General features: G+C 48.1%; 9 protein-coding genes across 9 annotated transcripts; 4 read left to right on the top strand and 5 right to left on the bottom strand.

Annotated features, from left to right (window-relative positions):
• Positions 1–223: 223 nt before the first annotated feature.
• Positions 224–3,534, top strand: N7483_003202 (uncharacterized protein; the record flags this gene model as incomplete). Its single annotated transcript, XM_057086639.1, has 5 exons — positions 224–323; positions 377–999; positions 1,066–2,156; positions 2,217–3,345; positions 3,400–3,534. 5 exons carry the CDS (start codon positions 224–226, stop codon positions 3,532–3,534), a joined length of 3,078 nt encoding a protein of 1,025 aa, XP_056946468.1.
• Positions 3,535–5,536: 2,002 nt separating this feature from the next.
• On the bottom strand, positions 5,537–6,628 carry N7483_003201 (uncharacterized protein; the record flags this gene model as incomplete). The annotated part of the gene is made up of 2 exons (XM_057086638.1): positions 5,537–6,435; positions 6,559–6,628. 2 exons carry the CDS (start codon positions 6,626–6,628, stop codon positions 5,537–5,539), a joined length of 969 nt encoding a protein of 322 aa, XP_056946467.1.
• A 489-nt stretch (positions 6,629–7,117) lies between these two features.
• Positions 7,118–7,714, bottom strand: N7483_003200 (beta-lactamase/transpeptidase-like protein; the record flags this gene model as incomplete). The annotated part of the gene is made up of 1 exon (XM_057086637.1): positions 7,118–7,714. The coding sequence occupies one exon, from the start codon at positions 7,712–7,714 to the stop codon at positions 7,118–7,120; it is 597 nt and encodes a 198-aa protein (XP_056946466.1).
• A 329-nt stretch (positions 7,715–8,043) lies between these two features.
• N7483_003199 (serine hydrolase domain-containing protein) lies at positions 8,044–8,454 on the bottom strand (the record flags this gene model as incomplete). The annotated part of the gene is made up of 1 exon (XM_057086636.1): positions 8,044–8,454. One exon carries the CDS (start codon positions 8,452–8,454, stop codon positions 8,044–8,046), a length of 411 nt encoding a protein of 136 aa, XP_056946465.1.
• A 963-nt stretch (positions 8,455–9,417) lies between these two features.
• On the top strand, positions 9,418–10,916 carry N7483_003198 (uncharacterized protein; the record flags this gene model as incomplete). The annotated part of the gene is made up of 5 exons (XM_057086635.1): positions 9,418–9,492; positions 9,536–10,069; positions 10,164–10,260; positions 10,316–10,813; positions 10,870–10,916. The coding sequence occupies 5 exons, from the start codon at positions 9,418–9,420 to the stop codon at positions 10,914–10,916; spliced, it is 1,251 nt and encodes a 416-aa protein (XP_056946464.1).
• Positions 10,917–11,256: 340 nt separating this feature from the next.
• On the top strand, positions 11,257–12,526 carry N7483_003197 (BAR domain-containing protein; the record flags this gene model as incomplete). Its single annotated transcript, XM_057086634.1, has 5 exons — positions 11,257–11,291; positions 11,415–11,570; positions 11,660–12,221; positions 12,307–12,438; positions 12,494–12,526. 5 exons carry the CDS (start codon positions 11,257–11,259, stop codon positions 12,524–12,526), a joined length of 918 nt encoding a protein of 305 aa, XP_056946463.1.
• A 967-nt stretch (positions 12,527–13,493) lies between these two features.
• N7483_003196 (V-type proton ATPase subunit e) lies at positions 13,494–14,013 on the top strand (the record flags this gene model as incomplete). The annotated part of the gene is made up of 4 exons (XM_057086633.1): positions 13,494–13,504; positions 13,650–13,733; positions 13,796–13,848; positions 13,934–14,013. 4 exons carry the CDS (start codon positions 13,494–13,496, stop codon positions 14,011–14,013), a joined length of 228 nt encoding a protein of 75 aa, XP_056946462.1.
• Positions 14,014–14,417: 404 nt separating this feature from the next.
• Positions 14,418–15,817, bottom strand: N7483_003195 (sterol homeostasis protein ARV1; the record flags this gene model as incomplete). Its single annotated transcript, XM_057086632.1, has 2 exons — positions 14,418–15,464; positions 15,629–15,817. 2 exons carry the CDS (start codon positions 15,815–15,817, stop codon positions 14,418–14,420), a joined length of 1,236 nt encoding a protein of 411 aa, XP_056946461.1.
• A 286-nt stretch (positions 15,818–16,103) lies between these two features.
• Positions 16,104–18,374, bottom strand: arg2 (acetyl-CoA:L-glutamate N-acetyltransferase; the record flags this gene model as incomplete). The annotated part of the gene is made up of 3 exons (XM_057086631.1): positions 16,104–18,056; positions 18,122–18,268; positions 18,330–18,374. 3 exons carry the CDS (start codon positions 18,372–18,374, stop codon positions 16,104–16,106), a joined length of 2,145 nt encoding a protein of 714 aa, XP_056946460.1.
• Between the last annotated feature and the right edge of the window lie 1,451 nt (positions 18,375–19,825).

The raw sequence follows: 19,825 nt of genomic DNA, 5'->3' as shown, positions 1-19,825 counted from the left end.
TGTCAAAGTGGTCGAATCGCGGGTGATCTACGAATCTACGATAGCTCGGCAGTGATAGCCCTGTCAGTGTGGAGTTAAATCGGATCGGATCCAGAACTCCCTCGGCCTTTTATCCCTCCGTTTTCTTTCCTGTTTTTCATTTACTTCCATTCATGTTCTGGCCCCCGCCATGTCTACAATCGAGGCTTGCAATTACTCACACAAACAGGTTTGATTTCACGCCATGTCAGACGACGAGCAAGATTCCGGTGGTGAGAGCCGTTCCGCGGAGCCGAGGAAGCCCCGCAGACTCCCAAAGAGGCGCACCAAAACAGGCTGTCTGAGTAAGTATGGTACCCAGATCCAATGGCATATCCATATTGACTCACTTAAATAGCTTGTCGAAAACGGCGCATTAAATGTGGCGAGGAGAAACCTATATGTAGTAATTGCGTGAAGTCAAAACGCATTTGCGAAGGCTATGCCCAGCGAGTGGTTTTCAAGAACCCTCTGGGGATTCTGGGACCCTATGGTCCACCCCAGGTTCTTGATCCACAGATGATGCACCAGCCGCAACGAGTCGCGCTGTATAATGACTATAATCCTCTACCGCCTCAACAGGCGGCAGCTGCGGCGCAGCATCCTATGCTAGCTCCGCGACTGACAGAACCCGTGCCGCCTGGATATCCATATCATGATGTTACGCCAAATGCTGCATCGACTTCTTCAGTGGCAGGACCGTTGCCTCTGATGGAGATGCAGCAGCCAGTAGACTCTTCACAGTTCTATTACCCAGCGCCTTTGGTGCAAGCTCCTCCACGGTGGCCAAGTCAGTCAACAGAACGAGGCCCGGAAGGATCTATATCCTCTGCTTCAAGCGAATATACACGTCGTCAGTCGCAGTCTATCATCCAGGATCAGTTTGCCATCCAATACAACACAATGCCACCTCAGATGCCGCAACCTATTACCGACTGGGCAAGCATCGCATCGCAGGATTATAGCAGCAACTTGTATCAAGTAAGTGATGTCGCCGATGATCAACTGTTCCCCGGGGGAGTCTTGCTAATATAATACCCTATCCAGTCATATCATTCATCCACTGCAGCTTACCCATCTCAACAGTCTCTACAGCCTAATGTCCCGGCACAATTTATTCCACCTACTCAACCCCAGGTTATGTACGTCGAAGATGAAGCCGAAGACTATTTCGATGTGGAGTCAGACGACGAAATGACCGAACAAACCCAAACAGAAGGCTTCAATCAATTGAATTTGATCATGGCTTCTGCAGCGAATGATGATCGTCGACTCCGGTCTTTTACTACTCACCTGAACGAACCGAACATCCTAGCCTCTTATTACCCTAACCTGGGATCATCTCCACTGAATAACCCCAAGACAGCCCGAATTTTCGCACATTTTATCCATTCAACCGGTCCATCTTTGTCGATATTCGAGCGGCACCCGACAGACTCCTCAATTATGCTGGGCGTGCCTGTCCCTCCCGCCCAGCGAGGCCTGTGGACATATACCCTTCCTCTGAAAGCTTTGGAACACCCATCTCTTCTCCAGGCTATTCTCGCAGTTAGCAGTTTGCACATTGCATACCTGCAGCAAGCCCCCACCACCGTGTCTTTGAAACATTATCACTACGCCTTGAAACGCATTGGTCATGCCGTTGGTCTCCCAATTCGGCGAAAACAGATTGGAACTTTTGCCGCCACTCAACTCCTGGCATATTACGAGGTCATGTCCGCCGATCATAGTAAATGGAATAGTCATCTCGTCGGTTCCGCACAGTTGATCCGTGAAATCGACTGGGCAGGTACCACTCGGGATCTGCGGGCCTACCGGCGCGGAATCAATGAACAGCGAGCTCAGATAGGGTGGTCCGATGCATCATACTACTATGATCAGTCTTATGGCGCTGATACGTCTGAAGACGATCCGTTCGGTGAAAAGGAAGGTACCATCGATGCAGCGCTCATTGGGTCATTGATGGGTCGGGCGATCAGCTACGATGAATTTGGACATGTTGAAGAGGGCCAGTCACAAAAATCTCAAAAACATTTCACACGCAAGGACATCGAAAACTATCGCATTCAATGCGATTTGTACTGGTGGTTCACCAAACAGGATGTGTTCCATAGTATGATTGGGGGTGACAAATTATTGTAAGTGAACACAAGATGATACCTCGACTACTTGGATATCCCATTGACCTTTGAAAATAGCATGCCGCAATATCTCCGAGCACAGTGTCCCCCTCGAGCAGGAATGGGGCGAATAGACGCAATCTATGGATCTGCTGATCACTTCTGGCTACTACTGGGCCGGGTTGTTGACTTTGGCTATCGAGATCGCAAACGAAAACTGAAGGCTCTCAGAATGGCGGGCACTGACTGGAAGCCAACTTCGGGGCTATTCAGATTCATGGGACGCTTTGCAGGTGGAGCAGGGATGCCCGGGGGTCCAAGACCTCCAGGTCCTCCGGGTCCTCCAGGTCCACCTCCAAATCTACCTCCAGGCCCTCCAGGTCCGCCTTCTTTCGGCTCTTCCAACAGCTCCAACGCAGGGAGTGGTCCCAGATCTGGCCCTCCCTCAGACTCCTCCCAGGGAAGTCCACCTTCCCTGGGTCCACCCGAAGGACCTCCGATGTATGGCATGGTTCCACCCCAAGGCCCGGCTCGGCTACCAGATGCCTTTTCACGAGATAGACGTGGACAGCGGGAGTCACCCGAACAAGAAGACCGGGGCGAAGATACTACCTATGCTGACGCGGAGCAAGAGTGGGAGGAGATCCTGGTAGCTATGGATACTTTCATGCAAGCTCTAGGTCGAGATTTCCAGCCTCTGCCCGCAGATGTCACCCCCCTCATCGAGTCACCGTTCGGACCAGCTCGACAGTACCGTACTAATACCATCGCAGTTATCTGGGGCTTTTATTACGCTGGTCGAATTCTGTTACATCGTCTTCATCCTTGTATGCCACCAGCTATGATGATGGCTGCTGGCGTCGCTGCTCCAACAACGGCGGAATATGCCCAGATAGTAGGCCGCATCACAGCTGGTATCTACTACCCACAGTTATACAATCTCCAAGCTGGTAGTCTTAGTCCGACACTCGGCTCCTCGTTGACGGAGATGACGGTTCCGATTTTCTTTGCGGCTGTGCAATACGTCGATCCGGTACAGCGGAGCTGGACAATTGCCAAGTTGAGAGATGTTTCCAGGTTAACTGGATGGAAGACTTCGGATGCGATTGCGGCTGGTTGTGAGAAATCTTGGGTTATGGCGGCAAAGTATGGACGAGGCCCACCGTATGAACGGTCTTTCATGGGGGATCGGGATCGAGATGCTGAGGTGAGTACCTATATTAATTTCCTTGATGGGCTTTCGCTAATATTGTCTTTGCAGGATGTTGTTCAGAGAGACCGTGACGCTGCTTTTAATGAGGATCGAAGGTTTATCACGGTGCGGCCTACCGATAGCGCGTATCGTGCAATGGGTCTTTTGAGTCTGGAAGGTGATATGCAGAACTTGGAGCTATGAGGTCCAGGTGCATTCCAAGGTTGGCTATGACACCCGGCATACATGCACCTACAGTGAAATGCTGTACGCGACTATTGTGGCATGAGAAAGCTTAATACACGTACATAGCCATGGTCTGCATCTACTACTTGTGCTGGAAGTCTGATAATATCAGGGATTAGTTCACTTCCAAGCACTTGAGATTCTCGAAGGTCCGAGTCTCAACAAAACTTCAACTTGCCTTAGGATTTTAATTTCTTAATATCAATAGTAGGATATTCTTGGAAGATAATCGGATTAGAAGGTCTGATTGAATCTTCTAGCACTGACGCATTCATATCTACTACTAGTTTGATTATACATAGTATTAGGTGATGTCGGAGGATAGCCTCACCTAGATAAAATCTAGGCCACGGAGTCTGTATACAACTTGGATCTCTTAAGGCATGTCATATGGAAATATGCATGTTACTTATGGAGCTTCTAGCCTTTCAAGTTTTGAATAGAGGAACATGAAATGTGATGGATATGGTATCAAGAGAGAAACTAATTACACATTGTGCCAGAGGGAGAGTTGGTCATATGGAGGCTCATTCAAGTTCATACACATGACTTGGACTGATAGGGGAGGGGGGATAAACCAAGCATAATATACATAACTTGTGCTGACATGTAAATGCTTTTGTCAACTTGAAGGAGAAGATTGAGGGAGATACAAGATGAGGAAGGGCATGTGCAGGGGGAAAAGAAAGCTCAGAGGTTGCATAATAGCGTGTGCCTGTCTGCGGCTCATCATGTGCTTCCAGTATGAGTAAAGTCAAGATAATGCTTCTTCGAACTGCCAGATCGCAAAGCAGCCTCCACAAGATGATAGGAGGCCTCTCCTCGTCAAGAGCTGTCTGAGCTTATACATCTCAGAGACTCGCTGACTGTCATGGGGTTATTAGTTTAACGTGTCGGTTGGTTCCACTCCCTACCCAAATGAGATCACGGGGAGCGGAACTACTAAGAGACGGTGCATCAGGATTGCTCCATCTACCGAAGAACGATGCCTCAGTCACACCCCTACTCACGTTCAGTCTCCGAAGAGAACACCAGCATGAGTATGTAAAGGTCTACCCGAAGGTACGCTATAGAGGGACTCGACGCAGTGTATCTGAAGGTGAGGTCATCGGGGCCGAAAACGTCGGCAAGGTTCACGGAGGAGAGAAGAAGAGACGGAGAGAAAGAGAGAGAATAGAGGATTAAATATTCTGGGGCGGTGGGGGACGCGTCTGGGGGGACATACGATCATTCACTTCACTCAGTGTCATCGCCTAATTAGGAAACCATCACTTCCAAAAATGACTCAAGTCGCCAGGCAGAACTGGACCATCAAACTTTCTCCAAGTAATCAATCACACTAGCTCTGAACTTGACGCATATCATATTTGGGCCTGGAAAGCCTCCGAGTCTGAAGCTGAGGCTTTTCCGACCATGTTCTTGTGCTACGGATACTAATGTCTGAAGTTCGAGAACCAACGATTCTCAAATACATTGAAAAGATATAGCTGCAGAATTTTGAATCCCTTTATTCGATATCGATCAAAATGTGGTGTATACGATTAATGAATGCTTGACTCCATGATCAAGGCACCGAGTTGGTGTTCCCCCAGGCAACGACAACCGCGGATGTATCACTCAGGAGAGAATTTGTGAAGTTTTTCAAGAAACAGTCATGCTATGGATGCTTCCAAGGTTATGCTCTCATCAAATGCCCGGCTCACTACTCTTCACAACATGATGCCCAGGTGGCAGGGGGATTCCCGTATATAATCTCCGAGGTTCATAGAACATGGTTGGTTCTCCCCGGACCCACTATCATTTTAGAGCCTCGTGCTTTCCCAACTTCAAGCTTAAGCACTTCCAATTGCTAGCAGCTCTGAGTAGATCTGTAGTAATCACCAGTATGTATCATACTGTGAAGCTTATTACTCTGGATTTTGAATACACAAATTACTTTCCAAAATCTTCCCTCTCCTCCTCAGGTAATGATTTCTCCCACATCGAAACCCATTGGTCTGTACAGTATCCCTTGTTCCCCAAGTGCCCTCTGAAGTCTCCACCATGATGGGTCATCCGATCCGGAGAGCTCCTCTGGTATATCTAGACCAACACTGACGATCGCCTTGGTTCGAAGCCACTCTCTTGGAAAAAAGCCAGCACTCTCCCAATCAATAAAACCAACTCTGCCAGATGTTGGGACATCTTCCACAATGAGACTCACAGGCCCAAGGTCAAGACGGCAAAAGACATATTTAGAACAGTCCATTCCTAGGAGTTCACACCTTTGTTGGAGACTCTGAGGATCGGGGTGCTTCTCTTCGCCGTATCCAAAAAGATCTTGCTGCTCTACGCCGTTTCCATCCACGCCACCAATCTTGTCACGCTCTAATAGCTGCAGCGATACACAAACGCTGATCACGGATTCGACATATCGATGTTTCCAGGTCTCGTCTAGAGAAGGCCAGGCTTCTGCGAGAGTTCGTCCTGGCACCCTGCTCATAAAAAGAAAAGACCTGCCGTCACGGATTGTATTGTGGAAAACTTGAGGAACCTCCGAATCAGGCCACTGGGTATGGACGAATTCTAATGTCACGGCTTTGAGAGTCACATTGGTCTTCTGTGGTTTGATTTTGCAGAAGGCCTCAGTCCCTACCGAGAAAACAGCGGTGTAACATCTGATATCATAGACCAGTTTGAGTGTGGGATGGTTCTCTGCCAGGGGCACGGATGGAGGTCGAGGTGTAGGCACATCGGTGACAAAGTGACTGAAATCTTCCTGTTGATCATACCAGGTCGAGAGAGGGGAGGCGCCCTTGGAACGACGGAGAAGTAGACTATCCACGAGCCAGGTATCTTCGTTGACCTCCGTGACCAAGTCTTTGAGGTGAAATAAATGACCTCTTCCATCTTTTCATTGACTGCGAGTCAAAGTAGCTTCAACTTCTTGGTCGCAGGGGGTGAAAGAGTTGAGAAAGTTACAATGTGAGGTGTTCCATTTACAGGAGGCGGGGAACATGCGGCTCAAGTACTGTGCACAGCCCACAACAGCTGCCCAGGTCATATGGCCCATGTTTACGTGCAAAGCTTTCCCACAAAAGATTTTCAAGGGCGGTATTGTAGTTTCAAGTTGTTCGATTATCACCACCTTTGGGAGTATAGACGGCTTGATATCATGCTCGCTTGGCAGCTACTATCATCTTCACCCCACAGCCTTACCTGTAGTACCCATTTAGATAGATAGCATTGGCATTCAAGAAGCAATAAAACATTTCAAGATTAAGAAATGACTACTCTTCTGGCGAAATCGCTGAGAAATCTTTCCTTGATCTGACCGAAAATGAATAAGGAAGTAATCGACATCTGGGATGTGATACCTGCCTCGTTCAGCTTCCGCGTCAAGTGATAAAGACCATTCAAGATATCTCCATCTAGATGGCGCAAACTATACCGTTGACACTCATGACCCTGGAATAAAAGGTCCAGTGTGTCATTCTCCGCTCCAACTTGAATGTCCAAGACAAAGTTTCCGAGTTCATTCCAATATCGCCCTACATACTCTTCAAGAGGAAGCTTTCGGAGGAAGCTTTTGTGTGTCTAGTCGCCGCCTGGCTGCAATGGCTGCCGCCTGTTTCTCATACTGGCTAATGAGCTTGGCTCTTGTGTCTTTAGTAAACTCAACAAAGTCAACCGGATCCGGAAAATCAAAGAGCACTTGTGCGATGCTCTGGGAAATTGTGTCTGGGAAATCCGTTAATGAAATCGAATTGGCAAGGACGACAATAGCAGACTTCGTCTCTGGGAATAGCGCGATATTGCTATAATACCCTGCAGTGGAACCCTGGTGGTATAGGCAAATCATCGACGGTGATCCCTTTCCAAGCAGAGGAAGCTCCTCCACGCTGCCGAGTATGCCTATGTTTTCGCCCATAACGCCGAGCACTCCAGGAAGTTGTGTGCGAATCCACCCCATTGCGTAGGAACGTTCTCGAAATGAAGGCCCCAGAACGGGAATGTGCCCGGATAGCAAAACATTTAGCTCATCTGGAGCATGATCACTCGAGTAAGGTTCAAGAAGGGCTTTTGAATAATTGAGCATATCCTCCACGTTAGAGTATGCCCCTGCGGCAGCTTCGAAGAGCGTATTTTCGAAAACCATCGCACTTTGTAGATGTACTGGTGTCGCCTTTGAATCGGTGGCATACGGCTCGGCTATATTCTCGTCATTACGAGAGGATATCTGAGTCGTGGTCCTTTTATCATAAAGCAGTTATACACATGCCTTTGCAGATACGCATCCAAAGACTGGCCTGAGAGCTTCTCGATGATGAGGCCGGCTATTGAGGAGCCCCAGCTACTGTAAACCCATTTACTCCGGAAAGGAGCCACCTGGACATTCTGATTGAATGTGGGCAATAATTGATCTGCAGGTAGAAGAGCCTCTCCGTCCCCTTGGAATGTAAGAGAAATGTCACCGGTCAGACCAGTTCAGTGAGCGAGTAAATCAATGACGGTCGTCAAGTTTGTGAGACAGGGGTCTTTGTGATGAAAATCCGGTAGGATATCCTTCACAGGCGTATCCCAGGATAAAGCGCCCTCATGAACCAGATTCGCAATTCCGATCGCAGTCAGCGATTTTGTAAGCGACCCTAGACCGTAAAGCGTCTGTGAATCGGGCGCGATTTCAGCCGCAACATCACGATATCTCAGGTTGTCTTTGTATATAACATGACCGTCATGGATCACACCGATCGAGGCCCCTGCTGTTCCTGAAATTTGGCGGATACGATCTAAAGTTGGCCTGAGGTTTTGAAGACGGGATAATACGGGAGACAGGTCGTCACTCTGTGGGAGGAGTGCAATTTGCGCGACAAAGAGCGAGGCCAGAGATTTCCACATCTTTTGTTCGGTGCTTAATATTTTTCTATTCAATTTCCAAGTGTACTCGGGTATTTTGAGGTATCTTCGAAGTGAGATTTTGAGAAAGAACCTTGGAAATGATGATGTTAGTTGCCCAATGTCAACCCCTGTCCCCTATACTTAACAGAATGTACATATACCAGTACTAGGTAGTAGTGGCGGTCAGCCTGAGAAATAATAAGCAGAGGATTATAACTTGTAACTTGAAAACTTGGTGATGTTCTTATCTACATAATTTCAAGTTACTAGTACATTAGATTAAAGACTTCTGATGTGGATATGCCCACTGTACAGACTCTGCAGAGTACGCATTTGAAGTTCTCCTTGCATCGGTGGAGACTACATACCACATAGACCTCGGGATATGCTCGGAAGCGTTCGAGACCCTCGACCAGTTGACTTGAATGCTCTCGTACTAGCTACTACAAAAAGCATATTTTCCACGAGATCAGCAGATCTCGGAGATAGATCAGTAACACCTGATCAAAACATTCTATGATAGGTAGATCAGAGAAGGCGTATTCCAAGGTTCGTAGGCGCAACAGTGTACTCCGTACCTACATTATGACATGCGTGGATACAACCTTGGAATATTGTGGCGGAGACTCGGACAAGGAAAACCCACGTCGAATCAGAGAGTAATCTCAGTCATCCAGATAGACGTCTGCCTACTTCTGCCTGAATTTATATTACAACTGGCAGGTTTTGGGAGCTGAGTCTCTCTGACGATCCTCCTTTTTCGTATCTGCGTTATCTTTCCTTTATCCATCCTTCCATCCTTTCCCACACCCGTGGTTGACGCCAACCCCACCATCAGCGGCCCGAGTCAGCCGCCCTCGTCATATCCACGGTTCTTTGCCTCACAAGGCTTTCTCTCATTAAACACACAAACAAACCCCGGTCAACTTCTGCCTGGCCACCAAATTTTCACTATGTCTCGATATGACGATTATCGTTCCTCGTCCGGGACACTGGAATCCCGCGACCGCCATGACCGTTATTCACGGGCTCCCCCCCGTAATGGAGCGCTCTCGATCTCGCTCACGACCCCGCCGTGTAGAAGACGAGCGCTTTGAATTCCGACTCCGTGAAGAAGACCGCTACGGTCCCCCCCGCGCGTGCCCCTGGCCGCTATTACGAGGACGACCATCTGGTCCAGCCAGCCGGTCCCCTTGTGGCGCATGACCGTCGCCGTCGACGAGACGACAGCCCCTCCTTCACTCCGCCACGATTGATAAGGAGACAGTCTTCTCTCGATACCTTTGATAGAATTCCCAAACGCAAAATGGAGCCCGCTCCCAGAATGCCTCGAGTACCTCATCCACCGCGTCCTCAACCCCCGCCGGGTCGCTATCGCGAGCATGAAGTCTATGAAGACATTCGCATTGCTGAGCCAGATTATTATGGTGACGAGGAGTTTCGCGAGTTCGAAGAGAGAGAAACTACACGTCGTCGGAGTAGTAGACGCTCGAGTAGTGCGGCAAGGCGCCGTCATGAAGAGAAGCCGTACCCGCGAAAGGGAAAGACTCGCATTCCGAGCAAGTTTGTGCATATTCATGCGATTTTGGATTTGGGATATCCTTTCAAAGAAGAGGTATGTTGCTCTATATTTAATCCTGCGCTGTCTTCAATTTTTCACTCTTCTGTGCATTGGAGGTTGGAAGATATGTTGCTAATGGACAGCTTAGGACGAAACAATTGTCATTCTGAAAGCTCTATCTAAGGAGCAGATCGATGAAGTGATTACCCTTAGTCGGCAGTTTAGACGCCCTTCCCATGTTGAGAGTAAGTCAACTGTTCTATACTATTGTTTTAATAAATTGAACTAACACATTTCTAGCTGAGTATCTGGAGATCTCACGACCACCTCGGGAAAGAGTGACGACAGAGCATCTTCTGATCGATTCTCACTACTCGCCGCGCGCAAGCCATGACACCTTCATTCTCTCCACCTCTCCACCTCGTCGCCCTGATGTTGAGTATGAAGAAGTGATTGAAAGAATAGACAGGAATCGTCTGCAACCAATCTCCCGACCTCGCTCTGTGTCCGTGCATACTCATGGTCGAGTTCTGTCACCTGTACGATATATTGAACCTCGCACAGCCGCCCCAGAGCGCCTCGAGGTAAAGCCTCGCGAGTCCGGGTCTTTGGTTGTCATGCGACCTCGTCATAGTGATCATGATGTTTCGGAAATTCGAGACCTGGAGGAAGAAATTCGACGTCTGCGTATGGAACGAAAAGGCGGCATTGAGATCACGCGACAGCGCGATACAGAGATCATTGATAGCAGGGGCAATGAAGAGGAGGTTACTGAGATTCGCCGACAGGAACGCAAAGGTAAGCTTGAAGTCTCATCGCTAGATCCAGGTCTTGACATACTGACATTATTGTAGAACCCAGTTCGCGGATGATGCGTGCCATGATGGCCACCTTAACGTAATCATACCCTGGAAGATGACACGATTTACGGGCTACGACACGATGAATTTGAATATTGTTTCTTTAACTTCTATATATGTATTTTTCATTGAGAATTTCCTTAAATGTGATACTATCACTCTTTCATTATCGCTCACCTCGTAGGTGATTTCACATAAATTACTCAAACACTTCCAATACCTAGTTATTGTTCATTGTTGTTGCCTGAGCCGTGACTGGTGTCGACGTGGGGCGGTGCGTTGCGGCATTAACGATCGCACCTTCTCGTAGTCTATGTCCTTATCGTCTTTCTTCTCCCCATTACTCTTCTTCCACTTTACATTCTCTCATATCTTACAATCATGGATCGAATGCAGGCATTCGGTAAGAACTTTAGGTAAGTGTTCAGGCCCATTTATTCACCTCATCAGCTCTATATTGAAATTCGCGCATGTTTGCTGTTCCCCCGTTCCAGACCAGACCGTGATCGCTGACGTCTTAATCTTTCATGATGAAATAGCGCAAGCTTCACTCCTTTTGCGCAGCGCACCCAGCAGATGATCAAGGAACAGCTGGGTCATGCCGAGGATAAGACAGAGCTTCCCCAGGAATACATCGACCTTGAGAAGCGCGTCGATGCGCTCAAGCTGGTCCACCAGAAGCTGCTTCAGGTGACGTGAGTGCATATCTGATAAAGGACATTGGTCGCGCGTGGAATGAAGCACTGACCGATGCGGGAAACGATCATTCCTCTTCGTATAATAGCTCCCAATATTCCAACGAGGCCTATGACTACCCTCCCAACATCCGCGAGTCCTTCAACGACCTCGGCCGCACCATCAATGAGAAGGTCAACCTCCTGTCGCAGGCCAGCTCTCCCGCCGAGGCTCAGGCTGCCCTGACCGCTCCTCCATCTGCTAAGCCCCAGCCCAAGACTTTCAACCACGCCATCGCCCGCGCTTCTCTCGCTGGCTCGCAGACCCTCGCGCAGAGCATGGATGGCGAGGACCCTCTCGCCAGCGCTCTGGAGAAGTACGCTTTGGCTGAGGAGAAGGTCGGCGAGGCCCGTCTGGCTCAGGACTCCCAGATTCAGTCCCGTTTCCTGGCTGGCTGGAACACCACCCTTAACACCAACCTTATGTTCGCCGCTAAGGCTCGCAAGAACGTTGAGAATGCCCGTTTGACCCTGGACTCTGTCAAGGCCAGCAAGAAGGCTGCTGCTCGCGGTGACCTGGATAACTTGAGCGAGGATGCTCGTCAGGAGATTGACCAGGCCGAGGATGAGTTTGTGGGTCTGACTGAGGAAGCTGTTAGCGTGATGAAGAACGTATGTTTTTTCCAAGTTTTGCAGAAACTCGGGCAGTTCCCTTTAAAGTTTGAGCAGCCAATACTGACCCTTCTCCTTGCATTAGGTTCTTGATACCCCCGAGCCCCTGCGCAACCTGGCCGACCTCATTGCCGCTCAGCTGGAGTTCCACAAGAAGGCTTATGAGATTCTCAGCGAGCTTGCCCCGACTGTGGATGCCCTACAGGTCGAGCAGGAGGTGAGTACTGGCTACAATAATGCACATTCGAGTCAAGTCTAACTATATTTTGCAGGCTAGCTACCGCAAGGCGCGTGAAGGCGCTTAAGCGTAAGCAGTGTGGTTTTTTTCCTTTGGTTTTTTCTTTAATGCAGTTCTACAGGCTATATAGTAGTCTGTTGGTCTTCTTTGTATCTACCATTTTCTCGCTTTTTTGAGATCATAAGAAACTGCCCAATTTTTCAATCTTGTCGTGCCTGGGAGCACACTGTTAGATCTGTAGCTTGATCATTTATTCTTTTGCTGCCCAGTGCTCGTATTAATTTGGGGCTGAACAAGCTGCTTAGTGCAAGCAAACCTCATTATTCAGATTCAAAAATACCTAGGTATTTATAAGAAAACCAAAAGAAATGTGTATCACTTGACCTATATGGAAAAGTCCGGTCATTTCACCATCCTGTAAATGCGGGTTATGATGCCAAGTGCTTTGGTGACCGCCCTCGTGGCCTGAGGCAGCCCCGCTAGCTCCAGGAGCTCCGAACAGCCAGACTACACATCGTGCAAATCAACTCCCCGCCAACCGTTTTGTTTGAGAGGATTGCACTATTTTTCGACAGAGAAATATCGGCCACCGTCAATCGCATTTCCTAATCAATCCCGACTCCTTGCAACATAGTGCCCTTGCCGTGGACGTTCCTTACCAACATCCTCAACTTCACCCTAACCCGATACTCAAGCCTTCTATTCCCCGGCATTCTCGATACATCAGCGTTGAATACCTAGCGCATATCATTTGATTTCGTCTCTACGCCTGCTACATTCCAAGTGCAGCAGTACAGTGTTCTGCCAAGCGTCATAGACCAGGAACCCGACTTGAGACGGATAATCCGATCACCACGAATACCTGCTTAATAGCTGGACAATTTAATTCGCCATTATAAGGGTTACTCCCAATACAACGAACCTTTTCGACCGAGCGTTCGATAAGAAATCATCAATCTGAACACGTCATAGCGTGGACACATCCGGCCCTCTTCCTTTCGAGTTTAACCTGAACACGCATAAATACCATCAAAATGGCAAACGGGTACGTCTACATGCAAGATCATGCTATACTCTGGGTGTATGCGTCGAGGCCGGGGTGGAGTAAATGTGTCACTACATACAACGGGCCCTCGCGCATTCCCATCAAGCAACTCGAGAGAGCAAGAAAAGCTAATGTACTCTAATAGTTGGAGTCTTCTCGTCGGCCTCATTGTCGTCGTTGCCGCTTCTTTGGGTGCCTGGTTCTTTAGTCCTAAGGGTGAGAACAGAACGTAAGTATATGTCTTCATTTATCATGACCATATTATATCTTAATCCTAACTCTGCTGTACAGTGTCTGGCGAAGCGTCCTTATCCTCTCTTTCGCGTCTTGTTACTTGATGTGGGGTATGTTATGTCTCCATTCGAGATTCTATGAATACCGAATCCCGACCCCAGACTATCATCACAATGGAACTAACAATGCATATAGCAATCGTCTTTCTCGCTCAGTTACACCCTCTCATCTCACCGAAAAAGTCCGATATGCGTCCTGGCCGAGCACCCAATTAAATTCCTTTACGTTTTCTTCTAGTTTGAGATTGACATACCCTGAGGCCTGAAACTGTTCTTTCTTTTTGTCTTCGTCTTGTGCTGCTATTTCAGGGTCATGGGGTTTCCTCTTTTCTTTACTTTTCTTGTGACATATTACATTGGATGATTTGATGTGAGCGTAGCTCATTTTATCCTTGTTTCTGGCTATAGAGCTGGCATATGAATGCTATTCCGATTGATTCATACCTACTACCTAGGACTCAAGATTCTACCTAGTGTCTACGACATAGTATTTGCTACGAATACAACTCTTATCATACTGCCCAGGTGGTGTTCATATGAATTGGTCTTTAACCTTGGAACTTGAAACAACTTGAATTAAAATATATACTCTAAATTCTAGCATACCACACTTGAAACCCTTATCCAACCCCCACAGCTCCAAGGATAACCTTCTGAACCGCCCACCGAGCAACCTGTCCCGCAACCGCAACTGCAACAGCCCTCAAATACCCACATCCAAGCAAGATATAAAGCGCCTCAATATTACTCAGTAACACAAGATGTGTATCGACAACACCAAGCGACAACAATGAGGCAAGGATATCAAACAAGCCTGTAAGGTACCTCGTAGGCAGGAAGGGTCGTAGGAATGATTCTGCAGCTCCAAGCCACGCTTCAACAAGCGATGAGGATCCCGAAGCAGCGTACTCCGCGTCCCTAGACGATGAAAGTGCAGCCTTGGAGTGTGGGTTTGACGTTGTAGCTGTAGTTCCCGTTTTGCTGGTGCCGCTGCCGTCCGCACCCCAGATTACCAGGAGGATGGGGAATAGCTTTGCGCAACTGCTTACTAGCAGGGCGGTGCTAATTGCGGTTGGACTTGCGGCTGTTGGCGGTGGCAGTGGTTTGATGTTTTGGATTGGGGCTGTAGAGGCGCGCCGGAGAGGTGGTGGTGGTCTTGCTGGTGCGGGAAGAGAGATTGATGCTGGAAGGAGATTGTGTAGATTGTGTGGATTTTGAGAAGGGTCTGGTTGGGATTGAGGATCACTTGAGGAGCTCGGGTTCGGGGTAAGTTTGTTTGATTGGGCTTGTGCGTTTATGGTTTGTGATGAAGGTGAGGGCTTGAGGGTTGGTGTTGGGGGTTCAGTAGGTAAAGGTGTGGTTGCGCCGTCGGTCGTATCGCCGGAGTTATTGGAATACGTGTTGCTGGACGGGTTGTTCGCGCTGTTGGGAACCTCCGACGAGACATATCGATGGGATTTTGGAACGAGGACCGAGGCCAGTAGGCGGACTGTGAGGTGGTGCGCAAGGGTCGCGAGCGCGTTCAAGGTGAGGAAGAAGAGGTATTGCACGACGATTGGAGCACGAGAAATGAAAGCCGTCGCTAGAGATGGGTCTTTCTCGAGTCGGGCCCAAGTCAAGTAAACGTCAAATAGGAGTAAAAGGATACCGAGACGAATGATTGATCGCTATGGTTGGCTTGTTAGCTTCCTGGCTATTATCTCGGGGGAGCGGTTATTCTCACATCGAAACGGTTGTCATCGCGTCCAAGTCGGTTGAAGAGGAGATGCCGATATACCTTGAGCAAACAATGTTAGTCGTTATAATGAGTGAGGAAATCAGACGAGCTTACTTGTGGTTTGATGAGTACTAGGTCAATAAAGATCACGACGAAGTCATATTCGACGTATTTGTCGGCGAAACGCTGGCATCGTGGGCACTGAGTCAATCGCACCCCCTTTCCTTGGGAGCGATCATCGGCCCGACTGTAAGCACTGTACAGGTGCGAGACCGGATACGAACACTCTATGCAGATAGGCATTGTGTCATGACGCCGTGCAGGGGCAAGTTGAACTTGAATGCGGGCGGACAAATTGATGATGGGGTAAGATGGGGTCCAGGGAACCAATTGTAGCGCTTGTAGATCTATAGACTCATCTAGCACAGAATCGACCACAACACTAAAGATGCAAAAAAAAGTAGAGAAAATATTGAATGCGTCTAGGCAAATAAATGTTAATTTTTTGTTTATTTTATTCTATGTTCATCATCAAAATTCCCGCTCACTGTACACTGGGATATTTTGCATCGTTCTATGCACATACGTATCAATCAATCACGCTTTTGTTGTCTGCCCAACTCGGCTGAATAGCTCGACAGACAGCTTCGTAGTCTTGAAAGCGTTGCGAGTCCTCTGGCAACCCAGGAGTTGTCCAAAACATGGTCCAATTGCTATCAGACAGCTTCCAAGAGCCGGATGATCGTTCAAAATACCACTTATTCACCGGGTTGTCTTTGCGACTACGCCAGCATACTCCATTAGGGAAGCAGGTGCGCACCATCGCATTAAACACAACGTCGGCAACACCCCCTGCACCTTGGCTGCGTTTGAGAACGGCAAACTTGTCCAAGTAGGGCACCATACGCGCGGCGCTTTCTGGGCTCCCGTCATCGACCACCCCGGGTGGTGCTTCCCAAGTCAAAATCGCACCGCCTTCGTACTCGCCCGCAACGATCAGACCAGCAATACGGTCGTTCACTCGGTCGAGATAGTTCTGTACATCCAGCTTTCGGTCAAATGAATCTTCGATAAGATGGACCAGGCGAGGTAGGTCAATGGTTGGATCGTTCAATTGTAGTCGTGGCCGATGATCAGCAGTCCACACCTGGACATGAGGGTTTGGAAGAAGAGTTAGGGGCATGCCACGCTTGAGAAATGTGCTGTGGGAAGTAAGATGGCTGATTGCGCTAGGTCGACCATTGGCAGAGGCACGACGACCTGGGGGAAGAGATGAAGAGAGAAGAGGTTTATCGGTGAGGAGGTTGTGAATGAGAGGATTGCGCTGGCGTCGGGTTCCAACGGCTGACAATTCTGGTGTGGTACTCTCAGCGGGACGCGATGAGTTGGCGACTTCTTGTGGAGAAGTGATGATTCCCGATGCACCAGAAGGTAATAGAGCGAGTGTCCGCTGTGAGAGGCGGAGATTTTCCAAGTGACCATCAAGAATTGGTTTCATAGTTTTTGACCCGGGCAGTTGGTCCGACGTTTGTGTGACGGGCGAGCCGACCTCCTTGGCGGCAAATTGAGAGAAAGGATTGCTATCCAAGATTGAATGGGCTGCATTGAGGTTCTTGCTGACCTCGCCTTCGACTATTTCTCCGCAAAATGATTTTCGCATCTCTAGGAGCTCGTGCTCAATATCATCGAACTCTTGCTCTATGTTGATGAAAACATGGGAGGCCTGAGGACCTCGGAAGGCAGGGATTCCTCCGAGGGGATGTAACAGAATCACACGGTCCAGCGAGACCTCTCTCTGCAATGAGATGATTCGTTCAGCAGTGATTTTAGGATCTTCATCCGGGTCCGGGATAGTGGCCAACCCAGCAAATTCCTTTGTCAATGCAACGACTGCATCATCCGCGGATACAGGGACAGCCCTAGGGTTTTCCTCGACATATGCAACAGGAGTGACAATCACAACATGACCATCTCGAAGAGGCGAAAGGAGCCCCGTCCGAGACATCACAGTTGGCTGGCCTGACCGCCTCTCTGAAATTGAGAGTGCTGAGTCCAAACGAAAAGCCTTCGAGTCGGGCTGTCCATCAACCGCTGCAGAGATCCGATCGGCCTGCGCAATAGCAGTCTGTCGTACTGTGGCATTATCCATGTGCCCTGGGTCAACTACCACACAGCAGGCCATGCCTAATCGGACCAGCTGCGAGAGTGTTCTAGCCACCCCATTGATGACTGAGTCATCGAGTGACTGCGGCGAGGTGATTTTGATCAGAGCCAAGTGTAGTCGCTCCGGTATGACCTGCCTTTCAGGAGCGGGCGTTGTGTTTTGACGAAACACAGGACTATCGTATACTGCACGGGTGGCGCCATAGAAGGAGCCTAAGTTCACACCGGAGGGCAAGGACGCTGGTTCTGGTTCTTTGAGTTCATTGGATTCTTCGGCGAGCTTCTGGGTGGACTTGGGAGGAGCATTTTTGAATCGAGATAGGTATTGTTTGGCTTCTCGTTTGGTCGAAGCTGAGCTCAGAAGGCTAAGGAAAAATTCCTAAGAGCGAAAGTTCATACAATTAGCAACAATATTCAGTGTATAGAAGCGGCGTTATATCATACCCGGTCGAGCAGCTTCTCTTTCGCGCGACGTCCAAGCTTTTCATCTGTACGGGCAGTACTTGAAAAAGCTGCTATTTGGCTGGCACGCGCACCAAAAGACTGTATGGGAGATATTATGGCCGATTCATTGGAGCGGGGGACATTGTGCTAGTCGATTGGTTAGCTGCGGATTGCGGTGAAAGCGACGGGAGCTCGGAGTTGATAGTACCTTTGCCAGCGAGGACCGCGGCCAGTTTAGAGCCCGAGCAGTCATAGTGAGACTGCCCACTGGCCGTTGCAAAAGATAGTAATAGCAATAAAATGTTAAAGGGGGAAGTGATCATTCCAAACAAAAAAGCGAACCCAAAAATATCGCATGACGCACCCTCGGTTGTTGATTCACCGCCTGGAACCCTGTGAATGAACGGCTCCATAGCTTTTACCCGGTTCGGCCGGGATCGGCTGATTAGAACGGACATTGGATGAATTTAGTTGCTCACTTTGCATTTAACAAGTATATCTGACATGAAGTACAGAGTACATCTGGAATTAGCCTATTTAATACCGTATCTTGATTTGTTGCTTACTTTGCATGAGATGTCTGATGTCTTTCTAACTTATTGTAGCTAGGTCATGTAGGTATTCCACTAGACCGTGTTGAACCAACTATAATTATGCTAGTCCTAAATTAGTATAGATTAGATTAAATTATCCACTATAGAGGTGAACATAAACAGGGATATCATATCTGATCAAGATTATACTGGCAGATATCTTAGAGTAATATTTAAGCGAGCCTATACTAGATAGGACCATATGTACTAGGCCTTAATCCTGAATATTTAGATCATCCGTCTTCTTTCTCCGAGTTGAACCTTGGAAGTTGTTTTCTACTTTAAATTACACGTTCATACTAAGATCTTCTCTGTTTCCCCTGCTTGTATGTGGGCTTAGACATCAGTAGTAATAAGAGCATCTTCTAAGGTTAATGTGTATAGATAGGTACTGGCAGTGGTATGGATAGTAGTAGTATAAAAAATAGGCTTGTAATTAGCACATACCACCATGACTGATAGATACTTACTATATCCATGGATGTGCCAGTGCTTATAAACTTGAATGTCTGATAAAAAGATAAATGCTAGTATAAATGATCAATATTATTAGATACTCAAACTTGATGTTAGGTCTAATAGTCTATGATTTATAGACTATAGATGGGTATTATTTCCAGCTCTGGAGGATTAAAAATGTTATGGGAAAGTGGGAAGGAAACATAAGAGGTCCATTATAGTTGAGTAGAAGAGAGAAAAGTCAGAAACTCAGCCCTTCTGGCCTAGTTATCAGCGGTCTTTGACTTACCTTGGCGGGAGGGAGGAGAGGTAATGATCAGGAAGGTCTGGCCCTGCTCAGTGGCTGAGTAAACCCCAGAGGGTGGGCGGGAATCCTACTACGGGCAGGGGACAAGAAATTTTCTAAATTTTCGATATTTTTACATAAAATAATTTTAGAATGGCTCTTCCCATTGATTTCTTTGGAAATCAAAAATAACCAAGAATGAGTGAGATATAGAGGATGTTGTGGTGGTGCTGGGTGTATCAAGTGAGGCTATTCACAGCATCTCCCCTCAGGCTCTCACTTCGATGCACACTGATCTCAAGGTCCCCAGTTCAATTCCAGCGCCAGACAACATTTGGATCCTTTTTTAAACCCAACATTTAAATG

This window comes from Penicillium malachiteum (assembly GCF_028827825.1).
Source record: "Penicillium malachiteum strain IBT 17515 chromosome Unknown utg000002l:1.0-8849297.0:1.0-8852440.0, whole genome shotgun sequence".
In the NCBI taxonomy this organism is placed as follows: Eukaryota; Fungi; Ascomycota; class Eurotiomycetes; order Eurotiales; family Aspergillaceae; genus Penicillium; species Penicillium malachiteum.
The sequence above is the reverse complement of the archived record's forward strand: the minus strand, read 5'-3'. Positions and strand labels throughout refer to the sequence as shown.